At 36.4% G+C, this 23351-nt stretch overlaps 1 protein-coding gene across 1 annotated transcript in view; it reads left to right on the top strand.

Annotated features, from left to right (window-relative positions):
- LOC121727992 (pikachurin) overlaps nt 1-23351 on the top strand; it is a 145512-nt gene that overhangs the window by 56259 nt on the left and 65902 nt on the right. Inside the window, exons 2-3 of the mRNA XM_042116076.1 lie at nt 416-562; nt 17867-17983. Coding sequence (XP_041972010.1) covers nt 445-562; nt 17867-17983 — 235 coding nt within the window. The 5' untranslated portion in view covers nt 416-444. The remainder of the gene's footprint in view (nt 1-415; nt 563-17866; nt 17984-23351) is intronic.

Here is a 23351-nt window from a genome sequence, read left to right as displayed (position 1 = left end):
GCAGAAGTAAAAAAAAATCATAATTGATTGATTTTCTTGGGTTTTTTGGTATTTTTAAGGTAGGGCATTGCCCCACGATGCCCCCCCCTAGCTACGGCCGTGGTCGAGTAGGCGAGAAAAAATATTTTTTGTATAATTTGCATCACTTTTCTATAATTATATCGTCAAGACCGTCGATTCAGTGTAGTAATGCATTGCAGCGTTACTAAAACTCTCTTTAGGAAGTTTAGGGGAACATAAAATACTACGCCTTTTGAAGCTATTACATTGTCCCACTCCCATTATTTTGTATTATTATTATCTAACTCATATCTAACTGGTATTGAATATATATTTAGGTACCTATTGTCTTAATTTTTGGATGTGGTCTCTTCTCGATCCTCTCTATTTACCACAATTTGTTTTTTTTTTCTAGTGAGTTCGTGCAAACCCGGAGCATGGGCGATGGCATGGCATGAGATGGGGCGGGTCGCGTTGGCGGCGTGTCTCGCGGCGCTGTTCGCGGTAGCCTCGTCGCGCGCGCCCACCTTGGACCCGGTAGTCTTCGAAGCTGCTTTTCAAGGTACGCCTTTGTTCCGAAATTTTATCAAACAACAGCTCTAGGTTATTTATTAGGGCCTGTTTCACCATTTACTGATAAATTCCGGATAGACTATCTACAACTTATCTGACAGATACTCCATACTCTATATTCTGTAGAGTTAAGTTGTAGATAGCCTTTCCGCACTTATCAGGAAGTGGTGAAACACAGTGGTTAAACTCATAGAAAATAACAAGATAAGAAGTATTATAATATAATTAAAAAAAACTGTATACAATCTAATTTATATAGAATCTAATAAGCTTTAATGTCATCATAGAATATTTTATAGCAACGCATAGTTTCTTAGTTATTGACGAAAAACCAAAAATTTAGACCTATGTCGCCTTCCCTCCCTCCGGCTTACCTCCTAAACATCAGGACTTTTAGTTTGTTTTGTCCCTAATCACCCTGAATAAATTGCAGTAGAAATCGCTTAGGTTCCCGCTCACGCACTCTATACCCTCTTTTGAGTCATTCGTTAACCGGACTAATATTAATTATAGTTATAATATGGATAGTATATCTACATAATATTATCAAATAGTTCTTACGACGAATATAATTACTTTTATAACTAAAATATTTAGTCCATTGAAATGTTACATGAGCTTTGCATTTATTAGAGGACGCAATTTTATGAGAGAACATGATTGGCGGTTTATTCGAACATATTGCCTTCGGTCGAGCACTCGCACATGGGTGATTCTACTAATTTAAATCCATAAAGTTTGGCTTTAAAATTACCATAACCGGTCAGGAATTGAGATACACAATGATCGATATCTATCCAGTGTTTGGATAGCCGCTGACGTATATCTGGAAAAAAGTTATAAAGGCGACCTTTTGTGGAGTTATCCCAACGCGTTTGCCATTCGGACGTCTACGGGTAAAAGTCCGGCTAGTACGGGTAAAGTGTCGGTACTTGTAGTTCTGTAAGCTTTACACAGGAATATGAAAGCAAGACGTTGGCTTTGCAATCATTTGTGACGAGCCGCACCAATATTTGCTCGGTCTATAGTACCTAGGTATGTCGCGAAAATAGTGCTGTCACTCTTTTTTTCAAGATGGCGGGGGACAAGAGTGGCGACCCCACAAACTTGAGGTTAAGCTTCTATTGACCTCCCAACATATCCCAAAAATAAAATTGCGTCCTCTAATAAATGCAATATTCGGTCCATTTCAATCATATTTCAATGAACTAATTATGTTGCCCGCAACTTCATTGTCTCGAAACCCATCGATGATCGAGCTGTCATCTATTTTCAGGAATCAACATAAAAAATAATATTATGTCCCTTTCAAGAACTCAAAGTCCCACACCAAATTTTATTAAAATTAGTTCCGCGACAGAGAGACAGACCGAATAGGTGTGCACTTTTGTATTTATATATTAAGGGATTTGGATTTATTACTATAATTATTACTTTATGTCTTATTACATTGGCTTATAACTTAAACTGTGCCTGTATACACTATTCTAGAACATCGTCGTCCGATAAAACTGTGTAGGTATAATAAAATATAAAACATTAGGTAAATGCAGAAACGATGAGTCGATCAGGCGAGTGCCTATTTACGGGCGATGAAAATGTAATCAGTGGAGTATGCACATGATATTTTATTATACAGCCTGTTATGGGCTATAAAATTATTAATATTAGTTTAATAGCGCGTGTGTCACCGCTTTGGCGTTGATGAAATATTAACAGGAATGTTCAGCGTGAGGAATAGTAATTTACTTTAATTATAAAATATTATTGATTTCTTAATAGTAGCTGTTATTATTATATTATAATTCGGTTATATATTGTTTGTTTTTATTTACCACCGTCACTCAAAATGTGCTGATTTTACACATACGTGGTTAGATATAATAAAAATATAATTGAAGACGTGAGTGGAAGAACCAGGTAAGTAACAGTTAAAAACTGCCGTTTTTTGCATAAACTGCGGCTTTAGGGCCGGAAAATGTGTCGTGTTTCGCCGAGTGAGTGAGTTTACTGGAGGCCCAATCTCCTACCCTATTCCCTTCCCTACCCTCCCCTATTCCTTTCCTTACCCTTAACTACTTACTACTTATTACCCTATTCCCTCTTAAAATGCCAGCATCGGCAACTGCAGCTAATCTGTAATTGTTGCGAGTGTCTATGGGTGACGGAAGTTGCTTTCCATCAGGTGACCCGTTTGCTCGTTTGCCACCTTATTTCATTTTAAAAAAGGTTTGTTCAAATTATAAGGGAACGAATTCTAAAATGGGTATTCTCCTTATGTTATAAAATGTTAGCTATCTGGTTCTTCCACTCAAGTCTTCAATTATTAAAGACTAGAAATTAAAATCTAAGACAACGTTTAATTCAGACGAAAATGTGTAGTAGCAGTATATGCGTAGGTGCTCACAAACTTTACAAACGGTGGAGTAATCGTTGAACATAAAGAAACGAACATAGCACCTCCTCCATTTTGAAAGTCGGTTAAAATTGTAGCCTATGTGTTATTCTGATGTATATAAGCTATATTATTTTTTGTAAGGTTTCATTAAAATCCGTTCAGTAGTTTTGCGTGAAAGAGTAACAAACATCCATACATCCCTACATACATCCAAACTTTCGCCTTCATAATATTAGTAAGTTAATAATAAAGTGTAATAAAGTAGTTAATAAGCGGCCGGCGTTGGATCCAATTTAGATGTGACTGGATGTGACAGCGATGACCTTCGCTGTTCCCGCTCCACGCAACTGTCCGACTTCGTTCTAATTACAAAATAAATTAAATATTTGTACAGCCACGAGTCACGACCACTTTATTGGATTAGATTTTGCAAGGTGAAATATCCTTACTAATATAAATGAGAAAGTGCGTCTGTCTGTTTGTTACATTCCTCAACGCTAACTGGGGATTGCAATCGGCATTTTCAATCCGGGCCGGATTTCACCAGATTCCAATTAATCCGGTCGGAGTGCTAACCCGATTTTGTTGAAAATTGATAATTATTATAGAGATACTCTGAGTCCCGGGAAAAGGACATAGGATACTTTTTATCCAGAAAAAAATTACGGTTCCCATACAATAAACGAGTTTTAGAGCAAGTTGCGGGCGTCATCTAACATAGTATTTTATAGGTTACTTTCAATGACATTCTACATTTTTCATTTAATATCATTGGTTACTTTTAATTGGGACTTTGTATATTATGTAGTGATAGGTGTTTTTGTTTTCATATTTTAATCTTTAGGTATTTTGGTGTTTGCATGACTGATGAAGTGATACCTACTGCAAAATGATCAACACTTAATTTATGGTAATCTTTTCTTTTTGACAATATTAATAAGTACGTTTTTAGACATCAAAATAAACAAAAATCTTTACGGTCTATATTTAATTTGAATATAGAATAACAAAGAAAACTAACCATTTTGTACCAGTTCAAATGCACCGAAAAATCACTAAAAACACATCTGTTTCAAATTGGACATTTAAATTGAAAACAGTGGGCATTTTATTCCGAAAATTGCTTTAATCAAAGAACAATTCAAATATCGTTATCTCAATATTGTTTTGTACCGCCCCAAGCTATTCCAAATATCTGGAGATTTCTTTGGCGCTCGAAATGAACTGAAATAGCTTGCGGTGGCTGGAATTGTGGGGTCCGAGAATGTTCCATTTATGAACTGACATTTTAAATTTCGAATTGCTGCTGGCCGGTAATAAATATTGTTTTATTTGGAATTACAACTGGCCAGTGTAAAATTGTTTCGCTTTTAATTATTATCCCTGGCCAGTTATAAATTTAATAATTTTTACTCATATAAATACTGTTTTAATTTCAACACTTACTGCCGCTTTCAGAGTGGAACATTAATTACCTAAATGTAATTAATTCACTATTTTGATATAAGCCCCATATATTATCTGTCAAACTCTTCATTAAATTGAAGCTATTAATTAAATGTCTCTGAATACGACGGTTACTTCGCAATTAAAGATAGATAGCTGTCAGTCGATTGTAACAAGGACATTACTTTTCCCTTAGTACATGCTTACCTTTCAGCAAGATAATAATTATAATATAATTTATGCTTAGCTAAGATATCGACATACGAATATATTACCTAATATTCCGCTAGGTATATTAATTTTATGATATAGACTCAATATACGTGTTATGTAAATTAAAGTGATCCTCCGTTCGAATTTCAAAGCAATGATACATAAACGAACCCGGCTTATTCACAATCCAAATATTATGGCGACTTTGATCGCCGCTCATCACTACAATAAAGCTGCGTTTCCACTGAAGCGGAGTGGAGCTTAGCGGTGCCCGAATTGACCAATCGTGCTATTCCAGCGGAATGACAGCGAAAATTTCGAGCACGGTGATTGGTCAATTCGGCACCGCTAAGCTCCGCTCCGCTTCAGTGGAAACGCAGCCTAACAAGGCGCGACATTTAAGGTGAGAGCTCACTAAGGGCCTCAACACTGCGTTGCGGCGTCGCATCGTATCCATACTAATATTATTAATGCGAAAGTATATCTGTCTGTATTTTACCTTATCACGCCCAAACTGCTGAACTGATTTTGCTGAAAATTGGTATGGAGATACTTCGAGTCCCGGGAAAGGACATAGGATACTTTTTGTCCCGGAATAATGTGCGGTTCCTGCGCAATAAACGAATTTAGGAGCAACGGAGTTGCGGGCGTCATATTATAATATTATAAATCTACGATGTATCGCATACGCAGAACGCATCGTGGAAAACGTATCTGATAAAAATTTTGTGTTGCGACATCTCATCGCATTTGTCTGATGTTGGTTTTTGCGATACGATACCGCAACGCAGTGGGCCTGCCCTTAAGGGCCAGCCTGCCTAGCATACGCCAACGAGATATCTCACTCTCGAGATAATTAAAAACTACTCGTCTCATAATGTCAAAATCTCGACATTATCTCGACAAAACTCTATAAAAATGTGTTATTTCGATGACAGATCTACGCGAGAAAAAATCTTTGTCATGCTAGGGTCAATACAGATGAAGAGGCAAACCATCAAACATCGAGAAAACATGTAGAGTGAGATATCTCGTTGGCGTATGCTAGGCAGGCAGACCACAAAACAACCTTAGAAAAGCAATGTAGTTTTTTGCGATGCGTCGCCACAACAAGTTTTGAATCACGTCGCTCCGCCGCAGCGAAGCGTCGCCTAGTGAGGTCTCACCTTTACAATAACAATTAATTTTTCCTGTGTCATCTGTAACTTTCAGTTCTCGGACCAGTTTACCGTTACCCTGTTCGTGACAAATTTAATATTTCATTATTTTCGTTCCGGAAATTCGAAAATGGTCTTACTTAAAATGTTTTGATATTTTTCGTTAAAAGGGGTTAAAAGGGTCGCTTCGTTTTGTGATTCTTTCTCGTCATCGTTAATTATTGATTGAAAATAATATTACTTATGTTAAAAATATTATGTATACCGCTAGCCTGTATGGCGTATAACTTATAAGCTACAATGTAATGGCGTAGATTGCATCGTCATAGAGTTTTGTAGAAATAATACTCGTAGCTTACTACGTCCTAGAAAATCATATTATTATATTATTATATAAGGTTAAAGCATATTTTGGCACTCGTAATTCGTAGCTTGCTACGTTGTACTCGGCGAAACATGGCGGTAGCGGTCATTGACTCCCTGTCAAGAATTTGTCATTTTCTATACAAAGCCACGATTGAAAACATCTGACACTTCTTAGTCAATCTCGGTTTATATAGAAAATGACAAGTTTCTGACGAGTAAAGTATAGTACTCGTAGCTCGTAGCGGGCTACGTCGTAGAACATGATAGATCGTAGCACTAGTACTCGTAGCGTGCTACGTCGCGTTGTAGAGTACGATCTCGTAGCACTGATGTTCGTAGCTCGTAGCTTGCTACGTCGTAGAACATGATAGATCGTAGCACTAGTACTCGTAGCGTGCTACGTCGCGTCGTAGAGTACGATCTCGTAGCACTGATGTTCGTAGCTCGTAGCTTGCTACGTCGTAGAACATGATAGGTCGTAGAACATTGATTATTACTACTACGACGCAATGCGTTAACCCACGTAATAAATGTAATACGTGGGCTAATAATAAAATAATAATAACCTTCATTTACTTTAAGTAATCTTCATATATATAAAGCAGCGCAAAATTAATTACAGACGGCAACTTATATAATTTATTTTATGCTCAGAATACACGGAAACATTAACAACTTTATTACTTATTCTCTTATGAACGGATGAAAGTGAATAAAAAAGATTACGCTTAAATACAGTGCATTTAAGTCGGAAAAAGGGAATTTTATATTCCGAACATATTTCACTATAAACGGACCCGAATCATGATTCCCGTTGCATATTGATCGCGATGAATAAAGCATATTCGGGCATAATGGAACAATAATGAAGATTAAAGCACACGACCTCCTGTTGCTCTGTGGCTGTGTTGCTCTATGTTGCCGGCTATAAATAATGCAACATATTCCCAACTTATACGTTTTCGTTGAACGAATTTATGGGTTGCTGTGGACGTTTAGATATTGTGCACAGATTCTTAGAACGTGTCGTATGAAGTCGTTGGTTTTGAGATTCACTGGATAAAACTATTTGAAAATGCAGGTTTCAGATGTGTATATTTATTAAGCTACGCAATAATGGTTATTACATGATGAAAAATGGTTATTAAATGACGTTAAGTAACAACAGGCAAATCTTTTAATGTATGGCGCATAATTATTTATTACAGATTAGGCTGATTTTAGTCTTATTTTGATTATAAGATTAACCACTCTACCATTGTGATAAATAATATATAATACCGAGAATCGAGATAAATCGAAGATGTTATTCATAATTATATTTTTAAACCTGAAATGAAATACATGGCAAAATAATTGCTGAGAATAAATATTTTGTAACTGTATAAAATATTTACTCACACGGTTAAAATTAGGACTTAGTATACCGAACAAGCAACTAATCACTCATATTGTTAACCGACTTCAAAAAAAGGTGGTTTCGACGCGTTTGTATTTCCAGAACTGCCCACTTTTCGTATATTATGTTAGTCTATATCAGCATCTGAACAAATTTACAAAGTTTAAAAGTATAATATGTAATATGTATGTACTATGTATGTATGTATGTTTTTATGTTTGTGTTCGCGTATCTCCGAAACTACTAGTCCGATTTAAAGAATTCTTTTTTTATACTAGGTATTAAGGGAACGCTGCAAGTTTCATCAAAAATGGTGCAGTAGTTTTTGAGATAGGGAATTTTAATTCTCGATTTGGTACAATTTTGAAGTCGGTTTTATCTTTTTAGAATAAGAATATTATGTTTTTTTTTTTTTTAGAATAAGAATAAATACTATTATAGTTTTCAGACACACTACAGTCTTGTTACAGCATTTACAAGCCACTGTTACTCAGAATTAGAGCTTCCGGTATTAAGTTTAAGCCATAGACTATAAATTACAGAGGAGGATTTATGAACAAAGATATTGGTTCGTTTATATCAGTCCAGTGCGGTAACGGGCATCTCTCAATAAAAATCCAATTTCTATAAATTGCAGCATCTACATTGGTTCATTTGGATGAAGAATAAGGTTTTATTTGATAGATTAGAATAATAAAACTATTTTAATCTGTAGTCATAACTTTCCTTTATATTTTTGAATGAGTAAAGTTGATACTGTAGTTACTTCTCAGGTATTAGAAGTTTAGAACTCATACTACAGCACGGAAAAAGTATAATAATGATGACACCAGCCTTATAATTATGTTATTTATTTAAGCGTACTTCAACTGAAACGAAAAGGAGTCCAGCAAATTGTTTTTCATTACTAAACGATAACACAATAATTCAATCCGCAAGAAGAAGTCCAAAACTCAAAATACAAAAGACCTCCAATTAAAGTTTAAAGAACGAGTGTACATTTTTAGAAATTGTACATTTAGCACATTTCAACCATATTACTATAGTCGTAAGGTTCAAAAGGGATACAACGTGAATTTTCAAGACCACGGCCCTCCGATGGCCTCGGCTTTTCCCCTTTAATTATGGAGGAAATCCTGAAATGCATTTACAGTGAGGAACGATTTTGACTTCGTTAAATAAAGGTATTGCGTTTTTTGTTGGAGCACAGCCAGCTGGTTAACTAGGGCTATGACAAATTAAGCTGGAACATCTTTTTATACAGGGCTTTTGGAACGAAGTTCCTTATCGCGCGTTCGGCGTAAAGGGGGCTAGACAAAACAATATTAATTTTGACCTCAACACTTTTTTATTAGTACCTGTATGTTAGGGGCAGAGAGCGTTGATAGCTTTCCAGTGCGTCAACTATATGGCGTTTTTTAATGATTTTTTGAGTGTGTATTATGTATATATGTATACATATGTATACATATACAGGGTGTAACAAAAACTAGTGATAATAATTTAGGGTGTGTACGTGTTCCCTGTAGAGAGTTCACTGTGAAAGTAGCAGCGCTGAAAGACCAAAATTTTTTTTCACTTTTGTATGGGGAAACTCGTGACGCTCGGGCCCTTGCCCATACAAAAGTGAAAAAAAATTTTGGTCTTTCAGCGCTGCTACTTTCACAGTGAACTCACTACAAGGAACACGTACACACCCTAAAGTATTATCACTTGTTTTTGTTACACCCTGTACATAGAACATAAGAAATGACTTCGTTTCATTCGGGTGTCCCTTGACACCTCTCAAGTTTTATTATTATTTAAACGCTTCTTTATGTTTCACGTTTATGGGCTTTTCGCCCATATCCTTTTTCTGTCGCTTTTGTAATAATTTGTTCACGTACAAGGTTTATAGTTTACATCTTAATCTATCTAGAGGAATATTTGGCTATACATTTTTGCCAAATGCTTCCATTTTAGTCGCCCTATTGGTAGTGTCGTTTTTTCTGTATAACGCAATTTACAACTATCAGGTATAATATTTTATTGGATCTATATTAAGCACGAGGCGACGCTCGAAACTCCGTTGCTCCAAAATACGTTTTCTGCGCGGTGTATGATAACATATTTTCGATATTATCCTATCCTAGCCCTACGTGTTCTCCCGTCTTTATAGGAAACAAACTGACAAGATAGACTTTCGCGTTTATTAATAAAGATGACTTGGATCTTAAGTTCAAAAGAAAACCCAAAAATTGTAAAAACGACAAGAAAATCAAAGTCAGCATTCCTTTGTTTGAGACAAATATCAAATCCCTATTCTATAGAAACATTTCAAGATTCATCCATTAATTATAATCTGCCAACCTGATCCACTAGTTAGCTTCGTTATATCTGTAAAATCTCATTAAATTTAATGGCTCCCGTATACACATCCCCTCGCATTGTTACGAGTTTCTTCGCAAACTTCAGGGCTCTATGTCACATACAGATCTATAAATTTAATTATCTTTCCAAAGAAAAATGACTCCTGCAGTTGAAGTTTTAGAGTCGTTAATGTGTTGTTAAATGGAGCGTCTACTTGTATCATTTTTCAATTATGATGGCGTATTAAGTTACTGGTTATTGCTTCGTCCTCTTTAGGGCGCGATCAGACGTGCGCGTGTTCTGCGCGGGTTGTACTATATCGTATGGGAAAACACGCACGCGGCATGCGCGCGGGCTCTGAGCGGGTTCAGCGCGTGCTGCGCGCGTGTTTTCCCTTACGCTATAGTAGAACACGCGCAGAACATGCGCACGTCTGATCGCGCCCTTAGTATCCTTTGTTTATCTGGGTGCACGGTAGTGCCCCCGCCAAGGCGAGCCAAGCGAAGCGCAAGGGCACTACCCACCTTTTCTCAAAACGTTTCGTCGTATTTTTGAACCCTCGTAACTTTGGTTTGGATAGTGCCAGATAGTTCAAATTTTTAGGATATAATGACATGAGCGTAATAATTAAATGCGAAAAGTTTGAATAACGTAGCTATTTTATCTTTTCTTCGTTATATCTATGTCGCAGCCGACTGGTTTAAATAGCCGTTCAATCAAACAGCTAGCCCTTTGACTGAACAACGCCATTCAATCACACGGCTATACGTCGTTTAGCCGACTTGTTGACTACAACGTTCAACACTACAGCTAGACGTCGCTTAGCCAACTGGTTTAATGGCAAATTAACTAGGGCGACTATTAGCTTAATATGTAATTTGGGTGAATAGGAAAACTTTTTTGCATTTTATTGAAAGATTATTCTCGGATTACTAAGTTTAGGGGGTGACCAAAAGTTTAAAGCAATAAGTAAAAATAAAAAATTCTGAGGCGTGTTTTGTGATGGTCGCCGGCTGCTGCCGGCCAGTACAGTCACAGTTCTAACCTAACCTACTTTTGAACTTTCTGGATTGTATTTGTTTTTGTTTTGGCGGGGGCCCCCCCCCCGAGCCCCCTTTTATTTGGTAACGGTCGCCGGCTGCTGCCGCAGCACACTCGCTGCGCTCGCGCGGCTCCCTCTGTGTTGTGGTCTAAGTTCTAAGAATTTTTTATTTTTACTTATTGCTTTAAGCTTTTGGTCACCCCCTAAACTTAGTAATCCGAGAATAACCTTTCAATAAAATACAAAAAGTTTTCCTATTCTCCCAAATTACATATTAAGCTAATAGTCGCCCTATTTTATTTGCCATTAAACCAGTTGGCTAAGCGACGTCTAGCTGTAGTGTTGAACGTTGTAGTCAACAAGTCGGCTAAACGACGTATAGCCGTGTGATTGAATGGCGTTGTTCAGTCAAAGGGCTAGCTGTTTGATTGAACGGCTATTTAAACCAATCTGCTGCGACATCTATACTAATTAATGTGAGTGAAAAAGTGCATCTGTCTATCTGTTATCTCTTTACGCTTAAAAGCTAGACTGGGATGAAACTTGATAGAGATACTTTTCTAGAAAAGGACATACAGTTTACCTGTTTTTTTATCCCAGAAAATTTACGGTTCTTGCATGACAAACGAATTTTAGCGCTACAGAGTTGCAGACAACACCTACTAAGTATAAAAAGTTTGCAAAATGGTGGGAAAGCGTCTGTTATTTTTACCTTTTCGCACTTAAACCGCTGAACTAATTGAGATAAAATTTGTATACTTTAGTAGGAATCCATCGGATGGATTTTCGCGCAAAAACACTGTACGGATCCAAATAAATTGGATTGGAATGGTGATAAATATCACGATTAGGTAGTTTTCCTACATTTTGTTGGGACGAAAAACAATGGTAGAATTGTCGAATACGAATACGGTAATATACTGTACCCAATTCATTGGGATAAAAAATGTACAACAGATACACTAAGGTACATTGTACCAAATAATACCCACAATATACATAATAGATTGATTATACAGAGAGATAGATGGGAACAATCAGCTATATCGCCGGTAACTAATGCTAGCAATAACGCCGAGCACACAATCTGTTGCGGTCGCATTACGACTGATACTCGGGCGTCCCACCTTGAGACGAGCATTGTATAACTGAATAGCCCTGTGAACCACTTTAAACCTTATCGCTGTGGTGTAAAGTCCAAAATGAATCTGAGAGGAATCCACTATTATTCTTCATTTACTGTTCTGATGTATGATTTTACATTTAAGTTGGAATTGTATATTATGAAGTATTTGTTCATAATAATAATAATTTATACAGTATCCTACAAAAATACAGGCATATTCGTTAACTGTTGGGAAGAAAGGGACGAAAAAATAAATGGATGAAACTATGTACACCACACTCCACAGACATAGATCAAGATAGATACCGCATGTCGCTCCATTTGTATGAAAACAAGCGTGCCACTTTTTTATAGCTACTGTTACGTAGTACGTACCGATGATAAGAAAAGTGCCCATTATCTAGACCAAAGTTTTTATTTGAATTTCTACAGCTCAATACGGCACTTTTAGGCATTTAGACATTTTTAAAATTCCGATTGACGTCCAATTCCGATAGCAGACTAAAGAACAGACTTTCGAAAGACGAGCATCGCTCGTCGTTTGGGAGCGCGATATGGCACGCGAAGTACACACACATGCGGTATCTATCATGATATATGTCTGTGATTTACACTAAAGGTTCGCGCCCACTTTGTCGGCGCGTGCCGGGGTTGCCGGGGCGGATCGGGGCTCAGCGCAGCGCAAAATGCGCTATAGCACATTATTGCCGCGCCGCATCGCATTGACGGATTTTGAGTGCTTTGGATAGCTCCAGTGTGACCACTCTTAAATCACTCGTGACTCGATATATCAAAAACGTTGCTATATTCTACTAAAATCTACTAGACCGTGTTTTAGCTTCTACCGAAAATCTACCTTTATCAATCTACGTGGTTGAAACTAAAATAAAACTAAAATGTTTATATGGACTATCTTCATTATGCATTTTAACTTTTTATATTATTTGTTATATAATATCGATCTTCTATTAAAATTTACAAAAAAAATTGGACTGCTAAATCGTCATTCATTTGACATCAAATCTACCAAAGAGTGGAAATCTATGTGAAGTATGGTCACACTGTTGCCGGGGCGCAGCGGGTTTGGCGGGCCTTGCCGGGCCTTGTCGCATTGACGAAAATCCGTTGCGCCCCGACACAGTGTGCGATACGCGCATCCGCTTCCATACAAATTGTAAGGAGGCGGATTTTTGCGATGAGCCCCGGCACGCTGAGCCCCGGCACGGCCCGTCTCAATGGGCTCACTCCTTAATATTATAAATGCCAAAGTGTGTATGTCACTTACGATTTTAATGAAATTCGGTGTAGGATATAGCATATCCCGGGAAAGGGCAGGAAATAGTTTTTTTTCCAGTGGAAAACTGTACATTTTCTAAGCAATAAAGGAATGTCAGCGTATTAAATTTATTAATAAAAGTTGCGAACACTAGTTCTGAAACTTGAACGGAAGGAAACGAAACCCTAAAAGGCAAAGCTTCTTTAAAATTTAAAACGTCGTTTAATAAAAAATGCGCATAAACGTCGCCATTTCCTTTTCATAATATCGCAAAAGTCGGGTGAAACTACTAATAAAAGGTGTATAACATCGCTATGAATAATTAATTTAAAAGTTTCATAAGGAGCGTCTTCGATGTTATTTTATCTTACACTAATGTTATTAAAGGTTTAATTAATATACTTTTGACATCCCTAGACACTTAAGTAATATTGAAAACCTGCGCCCCGAGTTTTCTCCCTCGACGAGAGAACGTAATAAGAATATTACGTTAGACTATTATATCTTTACTTATATCTTTTTTTTCCATTTTCTTACGAATATTTAGATACTATGGATAATTTACTCGTGGAGGCTTCAATTGGCTATTCGTTCATTTCCTAAATGTGATTTAAAAAATAAATTTAACTCTATTGAAATCAACTCACATTTAAAGTTACATAATATAGTGTAATTTAACCTGTGACGTTGGCAGTATGATCAGTGATCACACTATACTTCTAACTTTCACACACACATTTATTTAAAACAGTTTATTAACACGAGAGTTTCTAAAATTTAATGTGTGCCATTGAGATGTTGGCAGTACACACACAATGCTACCAACTTTGTCATCACTCCCACCTGAAAAAAGTACTTCTTTCCCAACAAACCTAATTAAAGGTCAATACGCCCATAAAACCATAAAGACATCAAAGTTTTTATGAGAATATATACAAATGTTACCGGCGGGGCAGTTTTATATCCGATTTAAAAAGCGAACCAGCGATGCTCATGATGTGATCAAAGGCCGCATACGAGTACACGGCTTACTGGGTTTTATAACAATTAGTGTATCTATTCATATAGGCTTTTACCTAACCGGTTTTGACGTGAAAAAAGGTTTAACGTGAAATATACTGTTGACTTAGGTAACTATTAAAATATTAAAGTCTGATCTTTTTGTTTTGTCTGTTATTTTAAAAATGGCGTTTGATAGATAATAACAAAATAGTAACACAGAGGATAGGCAATCTATCCTCTGTGTAACTATCTATTTTATTCGTAAGCAAGATAATGTTTGAGGTACAGCAATGTCTTGCCTTCTTGTCTAAAGCGTATACCTAACAAAAACAAACGACGAACATATAGTGCAAACAATAAGAACAACAAACGAAACGGAATTGTCGTTCCATTTTCAAAAAATTATTTTTTTTAAGAACAACTTAATATAAATGGCGTTGTTCATCTAGGGCGGGCGTCATAATTGGAGGTCGAGGAGTATCCGGCGTTTATCTCAGTAATGACGCTCCAGTGGGGCCACACTAACGGAGATGACGTTGAATGTCGCACTCCATCGGAATGATAAAGATTGAAATGTTTTTATAGATCTCAAGGAAAAATTATTATGATTATAAATTATTTGTATGTTTCGAAGTGGAATTATCAAAATGTTAAAAGATTTAGGGATTCCGAAAAGACTGTTATATTATTAATTTAAATGAATGATTTTATGCTATGTTAGAAGTAGTACAGTAGTATTTCGAGTTTCCTTTAAGCAAGTTGTTACAAAACAAAGTGATACTTTAGGTTGTATATGTGTCCCTTATACAGAGTACTGAAAGTAGCAGCGCTGAAAGGATTTTTTTGTGATTTTCATGGGCAAGGGCCCCAACGTCATGAATTTTTACACACACACGTTCAAGGGTGTCGCCAAGGGGGGCAGGGAGGGGCAGCTGCCCCCCTAGAGATTCTAAAAGTTGCCAAATATAATGCAAACAACGACCACTATAAATTATAATATTAAAATCTGGTAATAGATGTACGCCCTTGCACACGTTACTCATTCAGCGCTACTGTTTTCACAAAGAACTCTATAACGAGAACCCACACACAGCTTATGTTATCACTTAGTTTTGCTACACCTTGTATTGTATAATAATTTACACTAGTTGATCCGGCAATAATAGTTTTTGCCATACACTTTGTGGGAATAAGGATGATCTTCCAGCCGGCCGAGGAGTTGTCATCATGACCCTTTTCCAACAAACTCCGAAAGCAATATATTTGATCAACGATTAAGTTTAGTTGTTGCTGAAATTGTCTCTAAAAGCGACAACCTATTTTAACTTTACAAGTATTATGAATAACTATGCTAAGTTATGTACGGTTCTAACTTATGTGCGAAGCTAACTTATGTACCGGTATGGACGTGACTTAAGCCGAGTAATATGGAAAGATTTCCTAACGTTCCCGCGAGAGCTGCTGGAAAATTGGAAAACTTTCATATGCGGACAATAGTTGCTCTCAAAACTAATAAATATTGATCATGATCAGCTATTTCGAGGCACTATATTTGGAACTAATTAAAAGATATTATGAAGTTAAAATATATTCCTCTATGACTGCCAAAATTGTATTAAAGTTCTTTGCTATTAATTAAGGGGGCGACTAACCCAAAATTTCAGATTTTATAATTCATTTTTATACTTGAAAATAAGCCCCGAATTGTTTCATTTTTAACCTACTTACGGTTACAGTTGAGAAAAAACAAATTTGGCGAAGAATCCGCGTCGTCCTTTTTCACCTGGCATATAACGAAAGACGGGCCGTGAGTGTGAAGAGAGAAGGACGTTGTTTGATTTTTTATGTTAGTCGTCCTCTTAAATAAAACAAAAAGTCCCATTTTTTGTAGCAAGCGTCATCCCACTTCTACATCATATCTACGTCAAATCTATTGAGACATAATTTTGAAGAGGAAACAAAATATTTTGCATATTCTGGCAATGAGTAAAGTATCTGTTTTTTATTCATGTGTTCAATAAAAGGCTCACCAGTACTAATCTGGGCCATTGTATCGTTTATAAAAATAGCATGCTTTCTCTTTCATGAATACGAACAACGAGAGAGATAACATATTTAAATAAGCAATTATCTTTAACCTAGACTGGCTGAAGAGCGTCCGTGGCCTGGTGGGAAGACCGTTGGTTCGCACTCGAGAGGGTGCAGGTTCGATCCCGGTGTACCAATGAGACATTTTCAGATCTCAAGTACATGACACGGATACTCGTATGGTAAAGGAAAACATCATGAGGAAACCCGCACATGGTTGGTCCCATTCCTCTGGCCCAGGCCAACTATGTTGCGAAAATGCCGTATGTGCTTGGGCAACCATACGGACATTTAAAATCCTATCCCAGGCACTACAGTATCTGAAAATAATGTAAAAATCATCCGAAATGGATGCATTGACCTTGTAGACTGGCTGGCGCTACTGGCCTTATCGAATTTAAAAAGCCATACAATATTTACTCAGCAAAAACAAAACATGAAATAGTACGATAGAGCCATTTATTCATACCGAGCTGTATTCACGTTTTAACCGCGTATCTAACGGCCGTTCCCAATATTTGATCTATCTCTGGTTTTGCCCTACTAGAGATAGGAATAGCTCATAATTGACATAAAATATATGTCTCTAATGTCTAATGTGAGCTATTCCTATCTCTAGTAGGGCAAAACCAGAGATAGATCAAATATTGGGAACGGCCGTAAGTCATTTATCATACATTTTTGCCGATTTGGCACGCTAACGGCTAGCATCGGAACCGCTGGAATGTTCTATGGGTTAATAAACAACCGTAACTACCGACGATAAAGCATACCTTTATTTCTAGAGTGGAGTAGTTGAATTTTTTGATGGTATCCTATTTGTCTTTATCGTGCTCCCATCTGGGTTTGATATACCTTAATGACTAACATACAAATAAATTATATACACTTAATAACTACACTTTATCACATTATTTATACGTGGGAGAGCCATGCTTCGGCACGAATGGGCCGGCTCGACCGGAGAAATACCACGTTCTCACAGAAAAGCGGCGTGAAACAGCGCTTGCGCTGTGTTTCGCTGAGTGAGTGAGTTTACCGGAGACCCAATCCCCTACCCTATTCCCTTCCCTACCCTCCCCTATTCCCTTCCTTCCCATCCCTACCCTCCCCTATTACCCTATTCCCTCTTAGAAGGCCGGCAACGCACCTGCAGCTCTTCTGATGTTGCAAGTGTCCATGGGCGACGGAAGTTGCTTTCAATTTCAAGTGACCCGTTTGCTCGTTTGCCCTCTTATTTCATAAAAAAAAAACGATTTTATCGGCGACGTGACGCGCGCTTCATTCCGGAGTCTCCCCCAGAACCTTCGGTAGACCACATTAGTCGGCCAGAATTCCTCCGCTTCAAAGGTCGACAGAAGATGCGTCGGCACTCTCACCACAAAGGAACTGAAGTTGACTATGGTGGTCTACATCATTGTCTTCTTGCAGGTCGGTGCGGCGAGGGCAGCCCGTGCGAGCAGCTGTGCCGCGAGCTACACGACGGCACATACGAGTGCGGTTGCGCGCCCGGTTACATACTGCACGTCGACGGTTACGGCTGTCTAGGTGAGTGGAGAACCAGCCTATTTTTCGTACAAAATCTTGTTTACCACTCGCACTTGCAGGATACAGTACACGCGCGAGCAGGATAGTTGATAGTCGGCTACGACCGTCTAGGTGAGTGGACCACTAGCCCCCTAAGGATAGCTTACACAGTCCGAGCAGTTGAAGTGGCAGCAGGCTGCAGGTAGATACTTTGCCTGTGTAGTCCTAACCTAACAATCAAACCTAACCTAATCTATCCTATCACATATGCCTGGGTAGTGGGTTCCACGGTGCGACCTGACATGCGAGCTGGCCTAGTCAGTAACTGAGGTGCAGCTACTTACACCGCATCAAACGAGTTACTTTACTGCAGCAATAATCTCGTATAGCTTTAATTTACGCGAACAGTAAACCTTTCGAATCATAACTCGAGATAATATGAGAATAGAGTCCCTGGGTACCTCTTGTTTAAAATGGAAACATTATTACTGTCTCTTACATAATATACCTAAGCTGAGTTGTTAGAATATGATAAACTTCCAAAGATCTTTAGAGCAAAAATTGTTATTTGAAATGGTAAAGTTACGATGTTTTACTACTTTGAAACAGTTTGTGCCAAATTAAAATACATACAGGATGTAACAAAACTAACCGCCGTACTTAGAGACATTTAATTGTGATAAACCTTCAATTTAATGAAGATTTTGACAGATAATAATAATGGGGCTTATGTCAACTTTTTTAAATAATTACATTTAAGTAATTAATGTTCCACTCTGAGTGCGGCAGTATGAGTGATATTACTTTAGGGTGTGTAATGTGTCATTTATAACGCTTACTCGCAAAATGTCAGTGCTGAAAGCGTATTTTTTGCGATTTGTATGGGTATGCGCCTCATCGCAGCGTCATGAATTTGCCCATTACAAAAATAAAAATAAAATACTCTTACAGCGCTGCTACTTTGACAGTGAACTTATTATAAGGGACACATACATTTAAAGTATTATCACTTAGTTTTGTTACACCCTGTATAATTGAATCTAACGCTGTACCAGTAATAAATAACACTTTTATCATTATAAAATATAGTCTGTATCATAAAGATACTAAGAATGGAGCTAAATGATATTCCGCGTGTATTTTGTTACGGACGTAAATTTAATTCTCGCCAGCCTCGGCCTTCGTGATATAGTTTATAGCTCTACCAACTAACTGAAAACCTTTTTTAGTATAACTCTATATTATAGTTATTGTAATTAATGAAAAATTTTGTTAACACACAGAGAATTTCAAATTGTGCAGAAATAGCACATAACTAACGTCTATTGCTTCGTATCGTATCGTACTATTTCCTTCTTGGGACTACACACTTATACGGCCCTATTTTATAATGACCCATAGGTTAAAATTTAGTATGTTATCATTTTTAGCAATATTCCGTGAATAAACCTCAACCTCTAAGTAAATGTGTGAGTGTACGCATAGGTATGCGTACAGCACCTCCCTCCTCTCCCACACTGCCTATGCGTACACTCGCATGCAAGAACCTGCAAACACCACCACCACACAAGCAATAATGTTAGCCATTACCCAAAGGTGTAATTTTTTTTTATCTCGCAGAAGCCGTTAACGTATAGTCGTGCGGCGTACCCAATTTCATCAAAATCGGTTTAGCAATCAAATCGTGAAGATTTAACATACTTTTGCTTTTGTTATAAAAAGATGTTAGTGTAAACACCGTTATTCTGAAAGTTTGAATCAAAATGAAAAACTTTTTCTATGAGAACAATGCTGGAAACTCAAAAAAATCCCTCTTTGGTTTCAAGGATAACGGTGTTTACACTAACACACTGTATAAATATTAGTATGGTAGGTGACAGTAGTACGTTTGACAACAACAAAATAATAATGATTGCTATAAATAAAATAAAATAAAAATAAAATAAAATAAAAATTGTTTTATTTCTGAATAAATTTGAATCAAATATTTTCAGAATGTTGAACTACATGTTGCCTACCACCGGTTCGGGAACTAACCCGGCGAGAAGAACCGGCGTAAGAAACTCGCACGGGGCCACTTTTTAGTAAAAAAGTGGAAAATTTGTCTTTTAAAAAAATAAAATTTACAATGTAAATAACTTAATCTATACAATATGAATACACAATTGTAAGTCACATATAATAAATGTAGAAGCAGCCTTGCAAGCAGCCATCCTACTCCCAAGATGTGCTATCGTTTAGGAAATCTTTGACCGTATAGTAGGCTTTGGCACACAAACGTTCTTTAATTACTTTTTTAAATTTATTAATTGATAGATTTTGAACGTTTTCCGGGATTTTATTGTAAAGGCGTATACATTGACCTTTAAAAGATTTACTTATTTTGCTAAGTCTGATCACTGGTATTTCCAGCTTGTGCCTATTTCTAGTGTTTCTACCGTGACTATCACTTTTAGTTTTAAATTTAGTTAAATTCTTTCTAACATACAATACATTATCCAAAATGTATTGAGAAGCAACAGTTAGAATACCAATTTCTTTAAACTTTTCTCTCAGAGATTCAAAAGCTGACATTTTATAAATTGAGCGTATAGCTCGCTTCTGCAGCACAAAAATTGTATTGATGTCGGCAGCGTTTCCCCATAAAAGGATACCATAAGACATTCTACTGTGAAAATAACTAAAATAAACTAGTCTTACCGTGTCTTCATCAGAAATTTCCCTAATTTTTCTGACTGCATATGCTGCAGAACTGAGCTTACCTGCAAGATTAGCAATATGAGGACCCCACTGTAATTTACTATCTAATGTAATGCCTAAGAATACAGTGGAGTCCACCAAATTCATTTTCTCATCATTTAATAGTAAATTGGTTTGAACTTGCCTAACATTGGGCAAAGTAAATTTTAAACATTTGGTTTTCTTAGAGTTTAAAAGTAAGTTATTAACATTAAACCAATGTACTATTTTTGAGAGAGCACTATTTACCTCGTCGTAATTTAACTGCCGTCGCTTCACTTTAAAAATAAGTGAAGTGTCATCAGCAAAAAGTACTATCTCATTATCCTTAACTAGATAAGGTAAGTCATTAATGTAGATGAGAAAAAGAAATGGTCCTAAAATGGATCCCTGTGGTACACCTAATTCTATTTTGGTCCCATTGGATCTTTTACTATTAACTTCAACCCTTTGAGTCCTATTTTTGAGGTTAGAAGTCAAAAGGCTGAGTGCTGAGTCCCTTATGCCATAGTGGTGCAATTTTTTGACTAAAGTAGCATGCTCGACACAGTCAAATGCCTTAGAGAGGTCACAAAAAATACCTAAGGCATCCTGTGACTCCTCCCAAGCTTCAAATATGCTACAAAGAAGACCTATACCAGCATCCTTTGTGGAACGACCCTTAGTAAAACCGTATTGGTTATTGTGTAATAAATTATTTAAATTAAAATGTAACAGTAATTGCTGTATAATTATTTTTTCAAATATTTTACTAAGAGTCGGTAAAATCGAAATAGGCCGGTAATTAGTCGGATCTGATTTAATTCCCGCTTTAAATAAAGGTACGACCTTACTGTGCTTCATTAAGTCAGGAAAAACACCACTCTTAATGCAGTCATTGAAAATTATTGCCAGATGAGGAGCTATGATGTCAATTATCGATTTAATAATTTTTGTAGACATGCCCCAGAGATCAGTAGTATTTTTAATATTCAACAATTTAAAGGTATCAATAATATCTCTAGGGCTAATTTCCCTAAACTTGAAATTGACATCACATTCCTTTACATTGTCTCTGAGTAGCTTTTCAGCAGCTTCTGGTGAGGAATTTAGATTTTTTGTAGTTGAGACCGGAATGTCAGCAAAAAACTTTTCAAAAACCGTCGCAACTTCGAGATTATTTGTAATCTTTTTATTTTCAAAGTATAATTCAAAATCAGTGTTACGACAGGTGACGTTTCCAGTCTCACCAGATATAACCTTCCATGTAGTTTTGATTTTATTTTTAGAATTTTTAATTTTATTTTTGATATATAGAGCCTTAGCAGCTTTACAAACTTTTCTGAAGGTTTTAGAATAATTTTTAACATATGCTTTAAATGATTCACTACTGTTGCTACACCTCTCATCATATAATTCATATAATCTTTGCCTACTTATTTTAATTCCTTTAGTTGCCCATTCAATAAATCTGGTTTTTTTATTATCGTTTCTAACTGTTTTAGAAGTAAATACTGTATTAAATTGTGTTCTTATTACCTTAAACAAATTATTAAAAGCTTCATCTGAGCTATTTGATCTACCCAATGACTGAATATTTGAATTTAATTTACTTCTAAATTGCTCAATACGTTTTGTAGTCACAGGAACAAACACAAGATTATCCTTTACGTTATTATCGCAATTGACATTAAATGATGCTAACTGTCCACAGTGATCAGAGCTTAACTTATTAATTATTTCTTTTTTATCGGGAATGAGATTTGTAAATATGTTATCAATACAAGTAGCTGTGGTCTCACAGACTCTTGTAGGTTCATGAAACAAATTGCAAAGGTTATATGATTTAAATAAAGATGTGAATCTAACAGTTGTGGAATTTAAATCCAATAAATTAATATTAAAGTCTCCACATATAATAACCCTTTTGTTAGATGCACATATTTTTGACAGTATTTGTTCCATAGTTTGTTCAAAGGTATCAAATAACCCTAAAGGAGGCCTGTATACACCCACAATAATAAGATGACTTAGCTCTATGCAAGCTACTTCAATTGTTCGTTCAATAGAGAGACTCACAATATCTTTACGTTCCTTAAATTTTAAATTATTTCTAATTAATATTAAAGAGCCGCCTCTAATGGCATTTTCTCTACTGAACGAACTAGCTATCTGGTGGTTATTGAAATTGAAAGTGAGTTCATATTGTCTGAACCAGTGTTCAGATATACAAATAATATCAATGTTAAATTCCTTTAAAAATAACTCAATTTCAAGTTCTTTACCTACCATACCTTGTAAATTTTGATGCACCAGATTAATCAAATTACATTTATTCTTACTTAATATATTTGAGTCTAACAAATTATTGGTAGGATTTTCAATACTAAATTTATTTCCGCAAGAGATGTCCTCCATTGTCTTATTATCTAATTTAAATAAATATTTGGAACATATTCCAATTCGTTAATATTATGACTAGTATAATTCTGCTCAATAGAAGCAGTAGTCTCTGAAGCCAAACACTTGGCTTGTTTAAAATCTAAAAAGTTAAATAGCAACCTGGCTATTCGTCTTTTATAAAAATTAGATAAGAAGTACTTATCTCTTGTCATGGTGGATAACTTAAAATCTAAATTATTAATGTCTACAACCTGACATTGCTTATGTG

This window comes from Aricia agestis, chromosome 6 (genome assembly GCF_905147365.1).
Source record: "Aricia agestis chromosome 6, ilAriAges1.1, whole genome shotgun sequence".
Classification (NCBI taxonomy): domain Eukaryota; kingdom Metazoa; phylum Arthropoda; class Insecta; order Lepidoptera; family Lycaenidae; genus Aricia; species Aricia agestis.
Note: the sequence above shows the minus strand (reverse complement) of the source record. Positions and strands in the feature narration are given on the sequence as shown.